This window comes from Eurypyga helias, unplaced genomic scaffold (genome assembly GCF_000690775.1).
Source record: "Eurypyga helias isolate BGI_N326 unplaced genomic scaffold, ASM69077v1 scaffold10520, whole genome shotgun sequence".
Lineage (NCBI taxonomy): Eukaryota > Metazoa > Chordata > Aves > Eurypygiformes > Eurypygidae > Eurypyga > Eurypyga helias.
Genome location: NW_010226254.1, coordinates 1 through 19,777, shown reverse-complemented (window position 1 = coordinate 19,777; position 19,777 = coordinate 1). Strand labels below are relative to the sequence as shown.

Below are 19,777 nucleotides of genomic sequence, written 5' to 3'. Positions count from 1 at the left end.
GTGTTGAGATTTTTAGATACAACTTGGACAAAATTCCCTCTGGCTGTGGGTTGTGCCTCTGTTAGATTATAAGGACTACAAAACATGCATGGCTCCAAAGTAGCACATGTGAAATTATATACATATATACTGACAAAACCACTGATATTACATGATTATATATATTTTAGTATGTTAATATAAATGATCATACAAAATAGTTTCTATAGCTATGTATCTGTGTATACACACACATATACAAACTGTGTATATGTGCATCTACATACATATCCGTATATAATTCTCATGATTCTTTCCTTCTAGTATTCAAAGATAGCTTCTGTGCTTAGAAGCTATACACCCACTATAGTTACAGTTACTAAAAGCAACTGTTCATTGCCTATAGTGGTCGCCCAAGACCTAAAAATCTGTCCAAGTCAAAACTTCTGTTTCCTTACACTACTTATATTGATTTTACCTGCACAATTACAGCATCAAATCCCTTCTGTTTCAGCAAAATTTTAAGGATTCATTCTTGACCTTATTCAGCTCTCAAGTTAAATTGAATCCTAATAAAAATATCAAAAAACTTTACTATTTTTAAAAGACAAAAGCCAGGTATTTTACTACCAATCACTCCTTAAATGCATTTACTAATTACATCAAGCATCTGTGGATCTGAGACGTACCTTGTTCTTTCCCATTGCACACGGTAGTGATGCCATTTTCCACAGCACCCTCCCCATCTGAGCTTGGCCTCTCGGATGACAACTTCTGCAGGGACAAAGATTAGTTGACATATAATGTTGGAACCTACACCAAACAGTGTCATGAGTCAATTTAAAATTAGGCATACTGTGAAATCAAACACATCTCACGCTCTCATCCACTTGGAAGATAAACAGAAGACAGTAAATTCCATTTTAGAGAAGTTTTTTTACATTGCCATATAGGCTTTAGAAAAGCCCAGAAATTACAAAATAGGTCTATATTTGAAAGTACATTCAAAACAGTGAAATAATCATAATGCAGCACTTTTTATTACACAATATATATTAAATTAAGAGTGCATTCTTACATGGTGCTTCAGTACTTTCAATATCCAAAAAAAGAGGACTGTGAAATAAATTTCAGCACTGATTATTCTGTAACGGTTGCATAGTAGATATAGGATGATGCGATAAAGAACTTTTCATGACCCCATTGCTCATGAGTAGTGAAGCCATGAAGAATGCAAGCATGCACACACGACAGCTTTGGCCTTGTGAAATCAGGATGTCTGAGCTGTCATGGAACTTGCTTTGCTCCCAGGTGCAATGCAACGTAACAGTACTGACTGCAGCATCCTTCCTTTGTGTGGGTAGAACTTGCCACCAGGAATTTGGTGATGAAACCTCTGTCAGTGGGACTTTTAAGCCGGGTCTGCAGAGTGGTCTGCTCACATGGATACCTTAACAGAACAGGGGCTTAAATCGGTGCTGGCAATGTACTGATCACTCACTGCAGGGTTGTTCTTCCTAATTCTTGCTCTCCTGTCCTGCTGAGTCAGGGCAGCAGAGACAACCACATCTGAATAGCCAATTTTCTGTGTTGAGGCATGAATGCTTGAAAGGGTCTGCCAAAACAGTGACCTCAGCACGCCCGGGGAGCTCTTCAAGAACTAAATCCTTAAAAATAAAAGACTTTCCCTTAAAACTTTTGTATAATCTTCAGCTATTGTTCCCTGAGGGTCACATCCTTCTTTGCACTTGATGGAGAGCATCTCTGCTTCCCAGCACACATATCAGACCTGCTTAGTCTACACCCTAAATGGCTAAAGAGAAGCTCTGACTGGATACAAGCCAGTCTGCTGGTTGTTCGTCACCAAATGAATAGACATGGCAGAATCTTAATTCTGTAAGATGTGTGCACGTATCCAGCAAGCAAATATGACACAGGGGCTAATAGCCTAAACCAGCATGAGTCAGCAAAGAGTTAGTGAAGATTGCCCCAGAAACAGTTAATACATGAAATTCAGAAACTAAATTCAGTTTCAGGTTTGTGGTCTGAACATGCCCTAAACAATGTCTAGCAGTGCCTCTGTAATAAGTAATCACACAGAATTCTGCATTCATCATTTTGATAACTACCTTTTCCAGCTCCGTCTTGTGAACTGGAGAACTAGACAACGGCCCATCGGAGTCTACCGCTCCTGTACAGTTGCTGCACACATCTTTTATAACCTTAGGAGACAAGGCAAAATTTATTCATTATCCACAAAATAGAAACCAGAGAAATTATATATGAATGTGAAGGGAGATGGGAAGAAGAATACCCCAGACATTTACTAGGCTGGCAGGTGTCAGGCTGCCACTACACCAACTTCTCTACACTGCTTCCCTAAGTCACTTCATGTATGACCTGCAGGAGACATAATGTCTAGAGGTGGAAGGTTTCAGTTTCTAGACAAGCTAAGCTCCAAGGCTCTCCTGAATAAAGAAACCAAGAGCGCTGCTGATTTTCATGTGCTAGTTTTGCAATATGAACTCAGCTGACACCACCAAATTAATTTCATTATGATGACGAAAAAGTGGGATTAGATCCAAGGTCCCACATGTCAAAGGACAAGAGTTTTGCATAAAACACTACCCAGCTGCTCTGGTTTTTTGCTATTGGAGAAGTAAGGAAGTGCTGATCAACTTACAGTTAACACTGCGCAGTGGTATTTTGTGGTATTTTTGTATTATACTTGCACACTGACATAAAGGTACAGGTCAAAGTAATTGTAAATGTGTTCTTGGAAATGAGAATGGCATTAAGTCTGCTTTTAAAAAAGTTAAAGAAAAATCCAGAACTGAATTCACTGAGATTTTGATAGAATTTGAAGAACTTCAAAACCTGAAACTATATAAATGTAAAAATATGCAATGAGTGAAGATATTTGATGATTCCCTATGGGCATAATTAAATTTTTTATTTCTTGTGAGGTTATCACCAGCCCATTATCAGTCTGAAATTGCTTGTGCTGATAAGAACAGGTCCCGACTCCGTCCAGACTCATTCCAAGGGGGTGCTGAGCGCCACACCAGTGATTACAGCCATGCAGGCATGCAAGGGCAGCAGAGCCCAGCGAGCTAGAAAGAAAGGCATCCTACTCTGCTTGCAAGCATTACCACTAGACATGAGAACTTTCCCCTTTACATGTACATGTACGTGTTTACATATCCAGGTCTTCTTTTCACACTTTACAGCAAGGCAGATAGATGGATCTGGCCTGAGAACTCCCAGTTCCAGGGAAAAGAGCAATTGGCTAACTGTCAAAATCCAGACTTCTTTAAAGGAGAAGAAAAGCAAAACAGCAAACAACATTTTTTCAGTTTTGAACTGAACAATTTTGATGTGGAAGCCATTAAAGAGCTAAAGATGGCACCAAGCAGTTCCTTCACAGTATTGAAGTTCCCTTTAAGCATGAAGCTAAACAAATCAATGTTTATGGTCTTACAAAGACCCTATTGCTACAACTCACGTGCACATCATAAATTAGAGGCACCGAATGCCATAAAGAAAGAACGAGCAGCAGCCCCATTTTACAGATGTAGAACTTAGTAACAAAAGAAAGATTAAATCACTCACTCAATGTCACATAAAAAAAATCTAGGCAGAGCAGGGAACTGAACCTACTTTTTTATTTCTGAGCAAGTACCTTACCTCACTTCAGCATCCTTTCTTAACTGTCTGAACTTCCCTGTATTTTGCCCCAGAAACAGAAGCACAATATTTTATGGTGTCCTTTGTAACAGAAAATTCAAGATATCTGTTGCAGAGCATTTGCAAGGCAGAGTTAAATGTAGCCCCTACATTCCCCAAAGTCGTAAGAATTTTTTTTATGCATGTTGTTTTATTTTCAATTGCTGGTCCTCAGTATGGTGTAAATATGCTGCTGTTTTCTTCTGAGAGAAATGTGACCGTTCGGTTTCTGGGAACATTAATTTCTGTCTCCTGCATGACCCTGATTCAATGGCTCATGTTTTCAGCATCTGCTCACACCACACAGTTAGTTAATTTTGGCAAAGGCAGATAGTAATGGGAGTTACAGACAGAACAGAGGGAAATGATTTGGCAGCACTAACTGAATAGTATGTGCAAAGTCATGCACTCAAGTAAATCCGGTTCTTATCATACATCACATATTTAAAGAGAAGTAAAAGTGTTTAATTGGGTTGTAATTAAATTTTGATTAAAAAAATTACACACTATCAAATGGAAGTTCATGGCAAAATCTGAAGCAAATGCATATTCAAGAATCCAACACTTCATTTGGGTTCAAGGGGTTCACTGGCAAAGACTTGCTCATCACCTTCCCATGTGCAATATAATTGTGTTCGATGCACAGCATAAAATTCATACTTCTACAGCTCACCAGGATGAAATGCCTTTAATATATAATGTTGCCTGGATGCACTGTCTATAATTACGTTTGCAGACAGCTGCCATTATAAGTGTGGTTTTCACATGCTTATAGCTTTAACTCAAAACTTTAAGGACAAAACATTCCACCGGTGTTGCCAACTTGCATAATTTCAATCACAAGACTCGTTGGTTTTGTCAGGGTTTTTCTACGGAGTCTCCTGGATTCATATGAAAACAAAATATCACTATTTTCATTTTAAAAAAGTTGTGAGAGTGGGGAAAGGAGGTCAGCAGACTTCTATCTGTTGCAATGAAATGTGTGAAAATACAAATAAATCTATCTCAATGGCTCCAAAACTAGGAAACAAATAAAAAGAATACCCAAATGTGTTATTTTTAATAAAATGGCATAATCTGGAAGGCTGTGCTGAGAATACTTTGTAATGACACACACTCCATTAACAGTTTAAGTTTTCCCATGCTTAGAAAAAGGAAATAATTCTCTTTTTCTCACCACAAATGCCTCTGTATATTACATACACACACACACGGAGGGTGATCTGCCAGGAAAATCAAACTGAGATCATAAGCAGATTATGTATTCAAGGATTTAAAATATGTAACCAAATGTGATCAGAGAACTGAAGACCTTTCATTTCTTTGGATAGCCTCAAAACTAAATACATTTTAAATAATCATCTGCTATTCCATTGCAAGAATTTTAAATGCCACAATTACCATTACAATGTTGCAATTAGCAGACTTCAAAACTGCCTCTTTCAAATGAAGACCTAGAAAAAGCTTGTGCACTCTGAACTCTACTATTATTCCTTATTTATGTTATAGGAAAGTCTTGAATCCCCAGCTGGATCAGGATATACACCACTATCGCATTGACTGCAGCGACATGAAGAATAGAGGAGAAATATTTGCAGGCACAAGGCTGGAAAGATTCTCTGCCCCAAGCCATTGACAGTGACGGGTGAAGTCAGTGGAATTTCTGCCACGTGGTGTGTCTTGAATATTTCTCTCTTTGAAACTATCTTATTACACAAGCACTAACATTTACTATAAAACTTTCCTATCTGACATCACCTATAAATTTCTATAGTTATTTCAAATGATACACTGTGACTGGAGGCAAAATACCCTATATGCAAAGTCAGAAGAGTCAAATCAGATTTTTTTAGCTACCTTCATGGATCCAGATAAAAAGTGCAGGCTATGCAGCAAAAGCAGAAAGCCAGCTGCTTGCCAAACAGACCCTGCCACACAGAAACCCAACAAATTCTGAGTAAAAATACTTTTTTTCTGGAAAAAATTTGTAGCTGGTTTCTTGTAGTTGACCTCTTTGGGACCTGATAAAGAATAAGACTGAGTCTTCCTGCATTTGAGGAGCATGCAGACTCCTCTCCTGGTGGATTCCATGGGATGAGTTCAGGCTACCACAGGGATGTGACTACAGCATGTCATTGCATCTCATCTTTTCATGAAACTCACAGGAAAGCTCACACTTTCAATATGATCAAGTCCTAAAGTGATTAGGAAGAAAGCTGACAGCCTGACTGCACGTTTGCTTCACTTCTGTATGTAGCCAGGCTAGAAATCCATCCAGCCAACCCACCCCCTCATCCCCCACATCTTTGCAAACACAGGAATTGCTAGAAATGGGGGGGGCTGAATCCCCTGTCCTGTCTCTGCTGCTGAAGTCTGAAGATAGGATTATGGTAAAGCTGAAATCTGCTATGCACAACACAGCAAAGAGAAGAGGGTTTGGCTCCAAATGTAACAGTATTTCTCATTCCTGAAACACTCCTTTTCTCAGTGCTGGAGGAATACTGACGTTCTGTGACTTTTCATCATTTTGGCATGACTAAATTCTCATTTTCTCCCTTTTAGAACCTTACACATCACATACATTAGCATCAATCTCCTCCTCCTTAAAAGAACACTAAATCTCTCAGCATTTTGCAGAGAGAAATGTCCCAAGGAGTTTACCTAGTTAATTAGAGGAAAACCTGAAATTACTCACATCATAGCCTATGCTTTAAATCTCAAAAAGAACCACCCTTCATCTTCTATACTGGAAAACGTCATCTCATGCATACCCTAGCCTGAAAGGACTCATCATTTTGCCTTATAGCCATTTGTCTGAGCAATCAGGGGATGAAATTCTAGCCGACTAGCAGCCACCAAGCCTATCTTTAGTGACTGTATATCCCCTTAAAAATTACTTTTCTGGCATATTCAACCAAGACAACCCCTGTATCCTTTCTCCTGCATTACTGCCATGAAGTCTACTGCCATATATGGCCACCGGATCAGGCAGAGCCCAGGGAAGGAGGCACTGGGTGGCTGGGGAGGGTGGCTGCAGGTGGTACAGAGATGCAGACCACACTTTAGGCTGTAAATTTGAGCTAGGTATGAGTTAAATGATTTTCCATACAAAGGTGTGGGTAGGAGAGAGGAGGAATACTATCTAGTGGTGAAAGCAGGGGACCAAGTCTCAGCGCTCCTGGATTCTGCTCTCAGATCTGCTACAGCTTGTATTTGTGATTTTAGCCAGGAACTTGAAGAGAACTTATTCCTGAGAAAACAAGCAAATAATTTCTGGTTCTATATTCGCTGGTGTTTTTTAAGAAACTTTACACATGCATTTGCTTTTCTGAAATAATGCATTGGTCTCCGTGGTGCCGGTTACACACACACACTCTGGTTCACAGCCAGGATGGGGTCCCCCGGCTCTGTCAAAGCAAGCAGTCCTATGGGCTGGACAAGGCTCTCCCATGCAGCTCAGTCCAGCCTGCCTCTAGACCTGAATAGCTCTTATGCAAACAATACTGACCTTGCAGTGGTTTGAACCAAGGTATCTAAACCCCTCTCTTTGAGACAATAGGGGTGTAAGTCCTGGTAGGTTTGATTTAACTTGCAAAGCCTTCAGTGCTGGTGATGATGTGCAGTGCAGAAAGAACCCAGCCTGACTGTCTTGGAACACAGTATGTTCCTGAAGCTACATATAAACTCACAATCGCTATATGGAAATGGCTTATTCTGAGTATGCAGCCCCAAATGCACTTTTTCCAGTCAGTTTTAAGGCATGATCATTCAGCACTTGACCTGACTCAACTACAAAATAACCTCTTTGGGGAACATTACTTAAGCCAAGAAAGTAACGTTTGAAGTGTTTTGAGATCTCTAGCTGGATATTCCCAAAGAAAGTAAAACCAGCTACACAATGTTTACAGTTACAAGCTCAGTTTTGTGCCGATTTAAACTGGTAAAAGAGCTCTGTCAGTAGTTTATTCTTCAGTAAAACTCACTCCACATTAAGACAGAAGCCCTGAAGTTACTTGATTCCCCTCCCTAAGTACAGGGCAGTTAAAAAAAAAAAAAAAGTTCTCATATGAGAGACAATGTGCAATTATCAGACATGGAAACTGGGTAGGTCAACTGGATTAACAGCCCTACAAGGAGTGATGCAGGGTCTTTGGATGACTGGATAGAGTCACAACCTTGATTTTCTTCTCTCTTCAGGCAAAAACCCCCTCTTACTACAGCAAGTTCAGAGCTGACTGAGCATTGTCAAAACAATAGATGCAGGTACATCTGCTTGTGCTTGAAATATTACAGGCTCAATTACAGACCCTCAGTTGAAGAGATTGCTGCAAAATGGCTGCACACCGTAAAATGAAGAAAAGTTAAGAAAGGGTGCATAACGCTGGGGAAAAATGAGTATCAAAGCCAGTACTCCAAAATGATAAATTAACTCTCATGCATGATGAATCAGAAATACATTTTTGCAGGAGGCAATACTAAGAAGAGGAGAAGACCTTAGGGCCAGACACCATGACCATTTCCTTCTACTGGGCTTCTACAAGAAGCTACATCAGAACTTAATTTCTTTGGCATCCATGTATTTTTAATATTAAGAGCAGTTTTCTGTGGCCTAGTTTGCAGGTCCTGCACACAGAACACATTCATCTGTATGAATGAAGCCACTAAACAAGCATCTTCTTGTAATGTCATGTTCTTAGTAGTCCTTTTATTTTTAATACAGCATTTCCCAAGGATGCTGACAAATAAGTGTAGTTCCACCAGTCTGTTGGATGTTGCTGAGACGAACAGGCAGATTTAAGACCTTACTTGACCACAAATGCACAAAGGCACACATAGATGCACATATACTCAAGCGCGCATGGAAAAAGCTCATTTTTGGGTCAGAGTGTGTAACTGCACACATTTTTTCACATACATTTTTGTGGGAATATTTTAGGATTCAAGTCTGGAAAATTCCACCACTTTACGTTGCCCACCATATTCCTGCTATGATCTCAGCTCTAGCCTGAATTTATACTAGTTACACTCCTTCCTCTGAAATCTCGACAGGCTCTATGGTGACATCAGCTATCTTTTTTTCATCAAACATTTGTTAGCTGGTAAAACTGAAACTCCCTTTGTGGTTTCCAGTCTAGACTTCAATTTGCACTACGTTTATCAGCTGGGGTTTTTCGGTGTCATCTTTACAAAAAAAGTATAAAATATTCTGCATTTATTTTGCACTTGTCTTCCAATGGATACTTCAAAGTTATTTGCTTAAGTAAATGTATTTTATACTGATTGCACCTGATTTACAAACAAATCATCTGGTTTAGCTTTCATGGGAAAATCTAGCCTCCAAAGCCATTTTGTGCTTTTCAGGCTCAAGAGTAAAGCTTTAATTTGACACTTACATATGAATTCATGAGAATCTATTGTTCCAGAATGATAACCTGGCTCCAGTGGCAGGTATTGGTACAGTATCTTTAACAGAGAAGGCATCTTATAATTTAAAAATCTGGTTGTGGAGACCTTTGTCGTTGTCAGTCTCTGAATCTGCAATTTCATTAACTAGAGAAATCACACGTAGGTGACATAGTGCTGGCAATGACCCTGGCCCTCTGGGTGACAGACAGGGAAAGCTCAGACCAGTTTTCCCAAGACAAAGCAGTGATGTCATTCTCAGTATAGGAACTTCCCACACAAAGCCACACATGATTTTCAGAAGCTCATTTTAAGTAAGGCTTGAATGAGCAAATAATTATTTTCATAGTAATAAAAAAACCTTAAATTCAGCTACATTTTTAAAAATTAAAAAACCCAAACCAATGCTTTTTTTTCTCACAAAGCTGTACTTCTTGAAAACATTGGAGCTGTTGCAAGAGCTGCACACACTATTTTCGGTTAGCTCTTGGATAGGCAAGAGCTCTGCAATTGTACTGCAGAGAACAGTGCTGCAGCAGTGCCAAGGACTTAGTAGCTGAGCGTACAGTAGCGTTGCCACGTACTTGAAAGAGTTGTTATTAATAGAGAGCTTTGCATCCTGAAGGAACTAAATAACGTGCTGTCAGACTGTCTCCAAATGCTCTGCAGATAACATACTGTCCAGCCATTCACCCGCGGCACATACAACTTTGTTAACATGCGACTGCACAGATTTTTTTTTTTTTAAAGTAGCAGGGATGCTTTTTTTTTCTGCCTGTGTGGGGAATGCTTTATGTGCAATTTAAAAAAAAAAGAAAAAAAGAAGAAAGTTTTTATGACAGAAAGTCTGATAAACGCTAATGAATTCAGCATTACTAAACCCAAGTTTAGAACAACACAGGAAATAATGGTGCAGCTACTATGATCTAATTACAGCGGAATTCCCTTGGAAAAGAATGAGACTTATGAATTTCTTTTCAGTCCAACCAGTGTTTTTGAATCTCTAGGTGAGTTAGTGAGACTCTTGGATGGTGCTAGATTTTAAAACCTGAAACAAGATACTGATGTTAGAAGTAGCCTAACAAACACATGGCTGTGATTAGTTTCTATTATAAAGACAATAGAGAGAGCATTTTCCAAGCTAAGATACAAACTCAGAGTGAAAACCAAACACACACACAAACCACAAACCCCTGAAAGGTATTTTCAAATACTGCAAAACAGGAAATTACAAATTAATTTTCCATTTAATAAATTAGCCCACATCAGAACTCATACCTTTTAAGCTGCATTTTATGTCTCCCACTTCTGCAGAAAAACTGTCTGCCATCAGGAAATTCCTATGTGTTTAATTTGATTGTATTTGGAAAAATACAATTTATTCTTAGAAAAATAAGTACCATATAAGGTTAGACCACAGCACAGCATAGAGAATGCCTGATGAGTCTTACGGCTTCAGACATTTATATGCATTTAAGAGGCTGGATTTCAAGTTCTTAAAACAAGCTACTGAAACTGCAGTGATAGTTTCCCACACTACTTCAGTGACCTCCACATTTGAGACTGGCAAAGTCCAACACAAATACTAGTAATCTGGTTAGGATTTAGAACTGCAGCCCTTCCACTGGGACTTTCCACATTTGCAGACTCTGAACAGAAAGGAGTGGAAGATGACAAAATCCCATTTCTCAGAAGTCTGCATTCCTAGAACAAACCATAATGGATGATGTCCTGCTAAACCAGGATTAACAAGCCTGAACTGACTTCATGAAGCTAAAGGAGCAATTCAAACAGGTATCTCCTCAGAGATCCTTCTTTTTTAAAAGGTAACTGTGATGTTGGCTTGCCCAATTTTGCAGGGTAGCCTTATGGCATTTATGCATATATACCACTCCAAAAAGCAACCTGGGTGCCAGCCCCTTCCACCTTAGGGACTATGAACCTTCAGCTCCCTACCAGTGTGTCCAAACTACCAAAAGCTTTCTGGAAAATGAGCTGGAGATGAAAATGCAAGGGTATTTGCCACCTCCTCTCTTTATGCTGGATTATTATGCAATTAGCAGTGAAAACCATATGCAGCAGCAGCAGGAGCTGAGTAATACTGAGCTGCTGGCTGCCCAGGGAGTTGCTTCAAGGCCTGAACATTAAGTCTGTATTTCTGCAGTCCCCAAATTAGATGGGTTTTAAGTGGATTTACCTGAATATTACTGTCTGTATCACAGTTTTTAACAGCAACTGAACAGGCAATGGAAGCCCTCTGAGGGTGGAAGAGCCCCTGGTCAGAAATTCCCCCTTACCTTTAGCCACTGTTCCGCCTGCTCTTTGCTCTGTACTGCCAGAACCAGGGCATCTGCTCCTTGGTGTGAGATTTTCAGCTCATGCTTCTTCTTTTTGCTGTCTTTGGGAATGTACGTGATACTGCAGTCATTCAGGAGCAGCTCCATCTGGGGCTGCTGGTCCTTGGAACTTTTGTAACACTAAATAAATGCAAGGAAAGTTCAAAGGTTACATGTCACCTTTCTGAACCTTGGGGGAAAGCTGTTATTACACAGAAATGCGATTTTTAAATTTTTAATATTTTCCACGCACCGCTTTACCACACACCACAGAGTTCATCCAACGCCAGCATTGCATTTCTCCTCCTCATCCCCCTCTGTAAAGCAAAATTACTTCCAGACTGACAGTAATGGACATCTTTTATTGCAGGACAGGTACAACATATGGAGAGCATTAAGCTTCTCTGCGTTATCCTTATGACTCAACCATGACCTTGATCAGGTAAGAAGAGGGTGATTTAGGGTACCTGTTCACATGTAGCAGCAGAATAAACTTGTACCATTAGCGACTAGATGCTTGCCCCTGCCCTGCAGCAATAGCCCAGCGTATCAAGGCAAACCTACACCAGTGCCCTCAGGCTGCAGTTACAAAGATGCTGGCACATGCCCTCCTCCTCTGTTATTTTTCTTGAGATAAGTAAAAATATCGTGACAGCATGGAAAGGGGCAAGGTCACAGGTCCGTGACTTTTTTGGCTAATTCAGTTTCATAGAATCATAGAATGGTTAGGGTTGGAAGGGACCTTAAAGATCATCTAGTTCCAACCCCCCTGCCATGGGCAGGGACACCTTGCACTAGACCAAGTTGCTCAAAGCCTCATCCAGCCTGGCCTTGAAGACATCCAGGGATGGGGCATCCACAACATCTCTGGGCAACCTGTTCCAGTGCCTCACCCCCCCCTCTGTGAAGAATTTCTTCCTGATATCTAATCTAAACCTCCCTGATTTCAATTTAACCCCATTACCCCTTGTCCTATCACTACAGGCTCTTGTAAAAAGTCCTCTCCCAGCACCCTTGTAGGCCCCCTTCAGATACTGGAAAGCTGCAATGAGGTCTCCTTGGAGTCTCCTCTTCTCCAGGCTGAACAAGCCCAATTCTCTCAGCCTTTCATCATAGGAGAGGAGTTTAATCAGTCACTGCCCATGTTAGTTTATTCTGTAAGCTCCTGGATAAAAACTATATGAGATTGGATCTTAGGAAAAATTTCTTCACTGAAAGGGTGGTCAGGCACTGGAACAGGCTGCACAGGGAGGTGGTTGAGTCACCATCCCTGGAGGTATTTAAAATATGTGTGGATGAGGTGCTTGGGGACATGGTTTAGTGGTGGCCTTGGCAGTGGTAGATGAACAGTTGGACTTGATAATCTTAAAGCTCTTTTCCACCCTAAATGATTCTATGATTCTATGGCTTACCTGATGTTTTTTCCCTCAGTAGTAAGTGCTGGAAGTAAACAGCCATTTCATGCTGAATCACTGATGACCTGCTCTGTCTTTAAACTGGTGATCTAAAGAGTAAGGCTTTCACGTTACATCACTTGTCCTATAGACCTTTAGTCCCCATTCCTGTCTTCTAACACAGCAGTATAGTCACAGAATGTCAGTCTAGAGAACAACACTTAATTGTGTATGATTGTCCAGTTACTTCATATACTTATTTAAATTGGGCTTTTACACATACAAACAAACATGAAGGCTAAAAAGGTGTCTGATAATAAATAAGACTAATTAGTAGATGCATACATAGAATAATTGAATATAAATGTAAACAGAGAAAAGCACATGAACTTATGCATGTCTGTGGCAGTATTCATGTCATGATGCAACTGTCAAGAAGACAGTAGCTGTTAAAAGTATGTTATAAACACTACAACTTATGCTGAGAAAATACAGCCACTGTAAACCTCTGCAAATCATTCATAATCCTCCTTCCCTCTCCAAAGCCAATTAACTCAAAGTTTCTCTGACTTGGTCACAGATTTTAAGTTTGTAACATTAAAAATATATTAAGTTTTCAAGCTATGCAATCTTGAAAACATACATTAGTCACTTTAAGAATAAATAAACAGCATATAATTCCCTTTATATTAATTTAAATATTCTACTTATAATCATATGTTACTAAAACTTAAGAATTTATATATTGAAGGACTAAGTGAAAAACGATTCCCTGCTACAAGTTGTTGCTAATGTCTAATTCTGATTAAAATATTTTGGTTTTATGATGACAGCTGCCTTTGTAACACAAGCAATTACTAATCCGTAAGAACATATATTTGTTTTACTTGCATATCTCGTAAGTTAAATGTCTAAGTCCTCCTTCGAACAATAAACCAATCTTGTGTAACTTGGTCGTTAGACTTCCATTGTGATTTTTATTTTCTTAATTCCCATTACAGAATTACTGAAAGACAATCCCTGCAAGGGAAAAAAAAGGTTTTCTGACCACACATGTGGCTAAAGAAAATGAAAACAGTAAAAAATAATATATTTCTATAAAAAACAACAAACATTATTGTAGAAGAAATATTGTGTGGCTTCAGAGAAAATTTATTTTTTCTCCCTCTTCCTTTTTTCTCTTCAAGCTGTTATCAGATGGTCCTGACATCTGACATGATCCTGGTATACGGTGATAAAAATGTGGACTAAGCATAATGGAATTATAACAATATAATACAGACTGACATGGAATCAGGGGCTTTTTTGACACTTACATAGAGTAGGATAAAAAAATTAAATCCTCAGTAACCATTGAAAACTGTCAAATGAATTCCAACTGTATTTTCAGAAACCTCTTACCCAGACAATTCTGTTTCATATCCTGTTATTTCCTGTACTGCCACAGGCATAAATGTACTTGAAAATTAACACATTTAAGATACGCTGTAAGAGTGTAGAGTAATGAAGTTCTACAAAATGTTTTATCACCTGTTAATCAGCTTTTAACATTTGGGATACTGCAGTAATTAGTAGTTACATAATTAGTTACAACTGTTGGAAGCACCAGACAGGAAGACAGGGAGTGCCTCAGACCCCAACTTATTTATTACTGTAGCAAATAATGACACAGAAATGAGTGTTTCCCTCAATTAAGCTCTCCTTTCAGAAAACAAAAAGACATCTATGAGCAGATAATTTACTAACTTATGGAATCTTTTACTGGTGCCTCCAATCAGAAAGAAACATAACAGATACACTTAAGAAACAAATACATCCACTTTCCTTTCTGTAATGCAGCTGTGCATCATGTGAATACTGCATCTGTAATTACCACAGAACAGATGGCAAAGGTTTAGTTTAAAGTGTATACATTACCACGGCATATGCTGCCAAGTGAATTCTCAGTCTAACAAGGGACTTTTCTCTCCAGCGGTCTGATCCAACAGTTCATACACAAGGCTCCCTATAAGATTTTCGGTCCGCAGGGAATGAAAGATTGGATTTACAGTTTCAGCAATTTTTTTTTCCAAATGAAATATGTTAGAAGCTAATAGGCCAGACTTTCTTTCCAATATCAGGGAACTGCCTGGGTTTGAGTGCAATAAAAATCAAAGTTGTAAGTGGGTAAATGATACACTTATAATTTCAATGCTTCTCTGCTTCTTGGGTAAATCATGACCAAACTCTTTCGTAAGGTTACTGTAGACTTGGCCACTGTTTGCAGAAAATATTCCAAAAACCAGACTCCTGTAAAAATAAAGAGATCATCTAAAAGGTATAAAGAAAAAATAGCTAGAGAAAAGTAAAAATTACCAGTAGTTTGTTTTCTTTGATAACACACAGTAGTTTGGTCCATTGCCCAAATCGTTTCTTTCTAAGGAGGAAGGCACAGATTTTGGCATCCTTCACCAGATCCATAGAGGCCTCCTCGGAAGGCCACTGATGTCTCATTTTCTTCCCCTTTCCATCCTCCTCCTCTTCATCATAGGATTCATAAGAGCTGCTCATAGCATCTGAGTCATAATCTTTAAGAAAAGTGTAAAAGTGTCAAGTTATAGCATTTAGCAGTAATAACTGAAAATCTCAAGTTAAGGCTTTTGAAAGTCAGCCATGAAAAAATTACAATTTCAGGGCTTAGTAATATCAATACATTAAGTTAAATTAATAAGTTCCATTCTGAAATTTTATAGAAGACCCATATTGATACCTTGGGAATTTTCATTGAAAAGAATGAGCTAGGAATAAATAGTTAGAATTTTAGGTAGTTTTTTATTAACTTCAAAATATTACTTAGCAGATACCTTCATCTTTTGTACTTCTTTTACAGAGAAACATCTTCATCTTGCCCTAAGTAAATCATGGGGCATTATTTACCTATCACAGCATTTCATACAATTCTCAAATACAGCACCCTGCACTAATAGAATTAATGGTGAATAGACGATGCTGTTCTTTGAACTATGGATTCTGCTGGAGTTAAAGGCATTCTGCAAAAAATGAGTCATTATGTTAGCCTGAACAGTTTAATCCTGCTCTAAGTTCAGCGATGTAACCGCAAGATTCCTTCTTAAACAATCTTTGTTCAGGACTTTAATTTTCAACAATTCAATCAGCTCTAGCAGCCCCCTCAACTACAAAACTAATTTGCCATTATCAATGAATCCTCTCTGCCACCATCCATACTTATTTGTGGGCATAAAAGTAAAGTTCCTCAGATAATTTTTTAATATCTTCTGCATTTTCTGATTGTTCCAGGTTCTTTTGACACTGGCTTTTCACATTTGTCTTCATAAAAATTTTGCACTGTTAGGGAGTGAAAATTGCAGTGGACTTTCACATTAGTTGTAATAGTGCATTCCAAAGATTAGTCTGTAATAATTAAGGCATATTGTACAGACCAGTAGCTTTTTATATAAAGAGAGTTACCAGACGAGGCATATACAGTCTTGTTTTCAACAACATGTAGGTGTCTATTTACAAAGAGATTACAGGGCCTTGGGGAAGTTACAGATATTTCATGATCTATATTCTGCAATTTTCTTCTGCTGCTGTTTTTCTTTATAGGCAGGACACATGGTATGTAAGCCTCCTTGCTATTAATGACATTACAAAAAACATTCCATAGTAACACTTGATAATGTGTTATAGATAATAACATCTATGTGTTATAGATAATGACATCTATCCCAGCAGTTGTTTAACAGCTTATTCTTGCACTTCTTATACTTTTAGCACTTCTTTATTATGGCCTTCTCCACCTCAAACTGTCTGAACCTCTAAGGTTACATCTTTGGTTAGTACACTGCTTTAGTGGCTCATTTTAATTACCACACACGCTAGATTTAATGGAAGTTTTGCTTGAGTGGAGATGTATTACTAATGGCATATTGAATTTAAAAGCAACTTTATTTTCCACTGAAGAGCGGAACACTTAACACAAATTAAAAGAGATTATAAGGAGTTCAGGACGTAAGCAAATTCAGCAAAATCACAGCAAGTGAGATGGTAAGTTACACTAACAGAGATTTAAATGTCTGGAGATATATATATACCGACATTATGAAATTATTAATAAACTTTTAAGGCTGATAGATGAAATATTTTTATGAATTTAGATGGTTAAGTACAATAAGAAATCAGTTTCATATTTTTTCTTTTTTTTCCTAGGTGATCCTTCAGCAGTGCTATTAATATTTGTTCTATTAATGTTTTCCTGCCTGAGCATGACTCTTGTTTAATGTAAAAACACAAATCAGCAGTTCACTGGATTACAAGGCGTAGCAGGACCACCCTGCAGCATTTCAAGGGAGGAAATGAAGAAAGGAGTGATCTCTGCTAAGACTCTATGTTCCTTCATTTGCTTTACAGCATATGATACTCTTTCTTACCTTGAATTGCTTAGCTACATTAAGATAACCTCAGTTTGTGTAGTGTACAAGAAAATAATTAATATTCTCAGGTGACTCCTATGCATGTGTTTTAAGTACAGAGTTGAAGCCACGCTTACAACACATCACCACTAATAAAGATGTAGGTGTCAAATATTAACAAAGCTGAAGGACACTGGAATCACCAATTGCTCAGAAACTGGTCTGGATATATATTACTCACTGGAAGTGATGTACTCGGGAGCCTTTCCAGGACTAAGTGGCACTGCTTCTTCGTAATAGCCTTCGGGAAGGGAGGATGTTGGTAATGGTGGAGGCCCATTATCTGGGGGCTAAAAAAAGAAAAAAAAAGGAAGAAAAATAAAAAGTGAACATCTATCACTCATGATAAGGAAGCAGAACCTTCTTGCATGTACTCCAGCATAAACAAAGTAAGATTGTACTTGCCATTGTTAAGGACGGCAAAACTCCATGTAACAACTACGTTAAAAGAAGTCCTTTCTGCCACAGCATTAACTAGTAAAAACATTGAAAAGATTTATTTATCTATCTAAGAAGTAGAAACTTAAAGAATCTATGTAGGAAAGAGATTTCTGTGCATATACACATATATTTTATAGTGTTAAGACTTATTTAATAGTATTTTGCATCTAAAATAATTCATATTACAGCAGTGAATAAGAGTTTGTTTGAACAGTTTAGAAAAGCTAAATAGCCTGGGCTGGCAGAGATAAATAAAGGACAGACAATTTAGATCCTATTTTCCCATTTGTTTTGTTTTTAATGGCAAATCAGTTCTTAATACAGACATTAATTTTTAAAATTATCTTTCTACATAATGAAAACTGAGCTACAACCAAGGAAAAATTTGGAACATCAAGAAACTATTATATGATAAAATAAATATTCCAAACACCAGGTCAAATTCTAAAATGCTTCTTTTCTAAATCTTAACCTGTTTTAAATTTAAAATTGACCGACTGCTGGTATGTTGATATAGTAACAAAGTAAATTTAGTACTCTGTGACTTCTTCCATATGACTTTACTGTTCTAATTCCTTAACAAGTACCAAAACAACTGTATTTTATAGAACTCATTCATATTTGCCACAGGTTTTTAGTTACATATTTTCATATTGGAGAAAATACTTAAGTTATTGTCCAGCACCAGTGGTTTATTGTATCATTACGAAAATATAAGTTGTAAGCAGAGTCTCATTTCTGCAGTAATATTTCTTCAATACTTGTCTTTTTTCATGTAACGAAGGAGATGTAATGGCATGCCTGCATCAGACTGATCCAGTCTAAACTCGGCGAACAGACAGATACACCAAAGTAAGGAACTAGTCAGGGTGAGCTTTGCTCATGGGCAGATACAGACAGTTCTGGAGTGCAATTCAATGGGCTGAACAGTCTAGGAATAGAGCCTTCTTCCACATAATATAGACGAAGTCAAACTGACAAGACTCCTATTTTGCTATAGATCTAAAGTTACCCAGGAGGAAGATGAGCTTTAATAACATGTGACATTAGCTGTAATGAAATTACTTCTGTGGGCACTTTCAGGGCTGGATTCATATTTGAAGATTTCATAGCTATTCTCTAAAGCTCGTTACCAATTACACACCTAAGTTGGACACCTAATTCCTAACAACATCAGCAAGATGAGTCCCACCCTTAGTGTGCTCTGTAGTTAAATTGATATCAAGTGGGTTATTCCATCTTGTAGGTAAGTGCTTGTGTATTCCCAATGTGCAGGAAGGCAAGGAGCTAGTGAGTAAACCTGCCCTTCAGCTCCGTCAGCGCTGACCCCCCTTTGTGCGCTGAGTAAATCAGAAACTTCCTCATAAACAATGAACTGATCGTGACCGAACACAGAAATTCTTGGTAAGACTGAGATCTACACTAATATTACTTCTATATCAAATGATACAAATCAACTTCATATGGCACACTCATTATGGATAAGAGATGGCAATTACTGTTATCTACAACATGAACCAAATGAGTTTTCCTCACAGACCAGTTTTTCTAGTAAAATTACCTGTCAAAAAAGCGAAATAATGAAAAATACAGGTGATTCTGCTGAAAAAAAAACCCAGACTGCAAATCTGCATGCAATCACAAAATAAATTAGTCCTTCCAGGTTAGCTGCTGCTGCACAACAGGCATAAGGGACAAGAAAAAATATTACCTGTTCATTAATATTGAAAAATTGACAGCACATTTTGAATTTTCCCCTACACACCTGCACACATCAGCTTTTTGTGGCCTGAACTGCTAGATACAACAGGGGGAACTGCCTCCAATGAGGTTGTATTTTCTCGCTTCACACAGGTGGGCAGAGCCCTTGCTCAAGCAAGTCGGTGTCAGGGTTTGTTCCTGGGCCAGTGTAGATTAATCCCACCCCTTTCATAAGACAGATATATTAAAATCTTGGTCTATCCTTAAACTATTTTCTCCGTCAGGTGTTTATATGATATATGCAATTCCTATCATTACTAAACTT

General features: G+C 38.3%; 1 protein-coding gene across 1 annotated transcript in view; it reads right to left on the bottom strand.

Annotated features, from left to right (window-relative positions):
- Nucleotides 1-17,600, bottom strand: part of AFAP1 (actin filament associated protein 1) — a gene marked incomplete at its 5' end in the record, with an annotated part of 41,195 nt that extends 23,595 nt beyond the window's left edge. The window contains 5 exons of the mRNA XM_010152248.1: nt 669-753; nt 2,109-2,201; nt 11,406-11,585; nt 15,194-15,405; nt 17,492-17,600. Of these exons, the coding sequence (XP_010150550.1) occupies nt 669-753; nt 2,109-2,201; nt 11,406-11,585; nt 15,194-15,405; nt 17,492-17,600 (679 nt within the window). The remainder of the gene's footprint in view (nt 1-668; nt 754-2,108; nt 2,202-11,405; nt 11,586-15,193; nt 15,406-17,491) is intronic.
- Nucleotides 17,601-19,777: the final 2,177 nt, after the last annotated feature.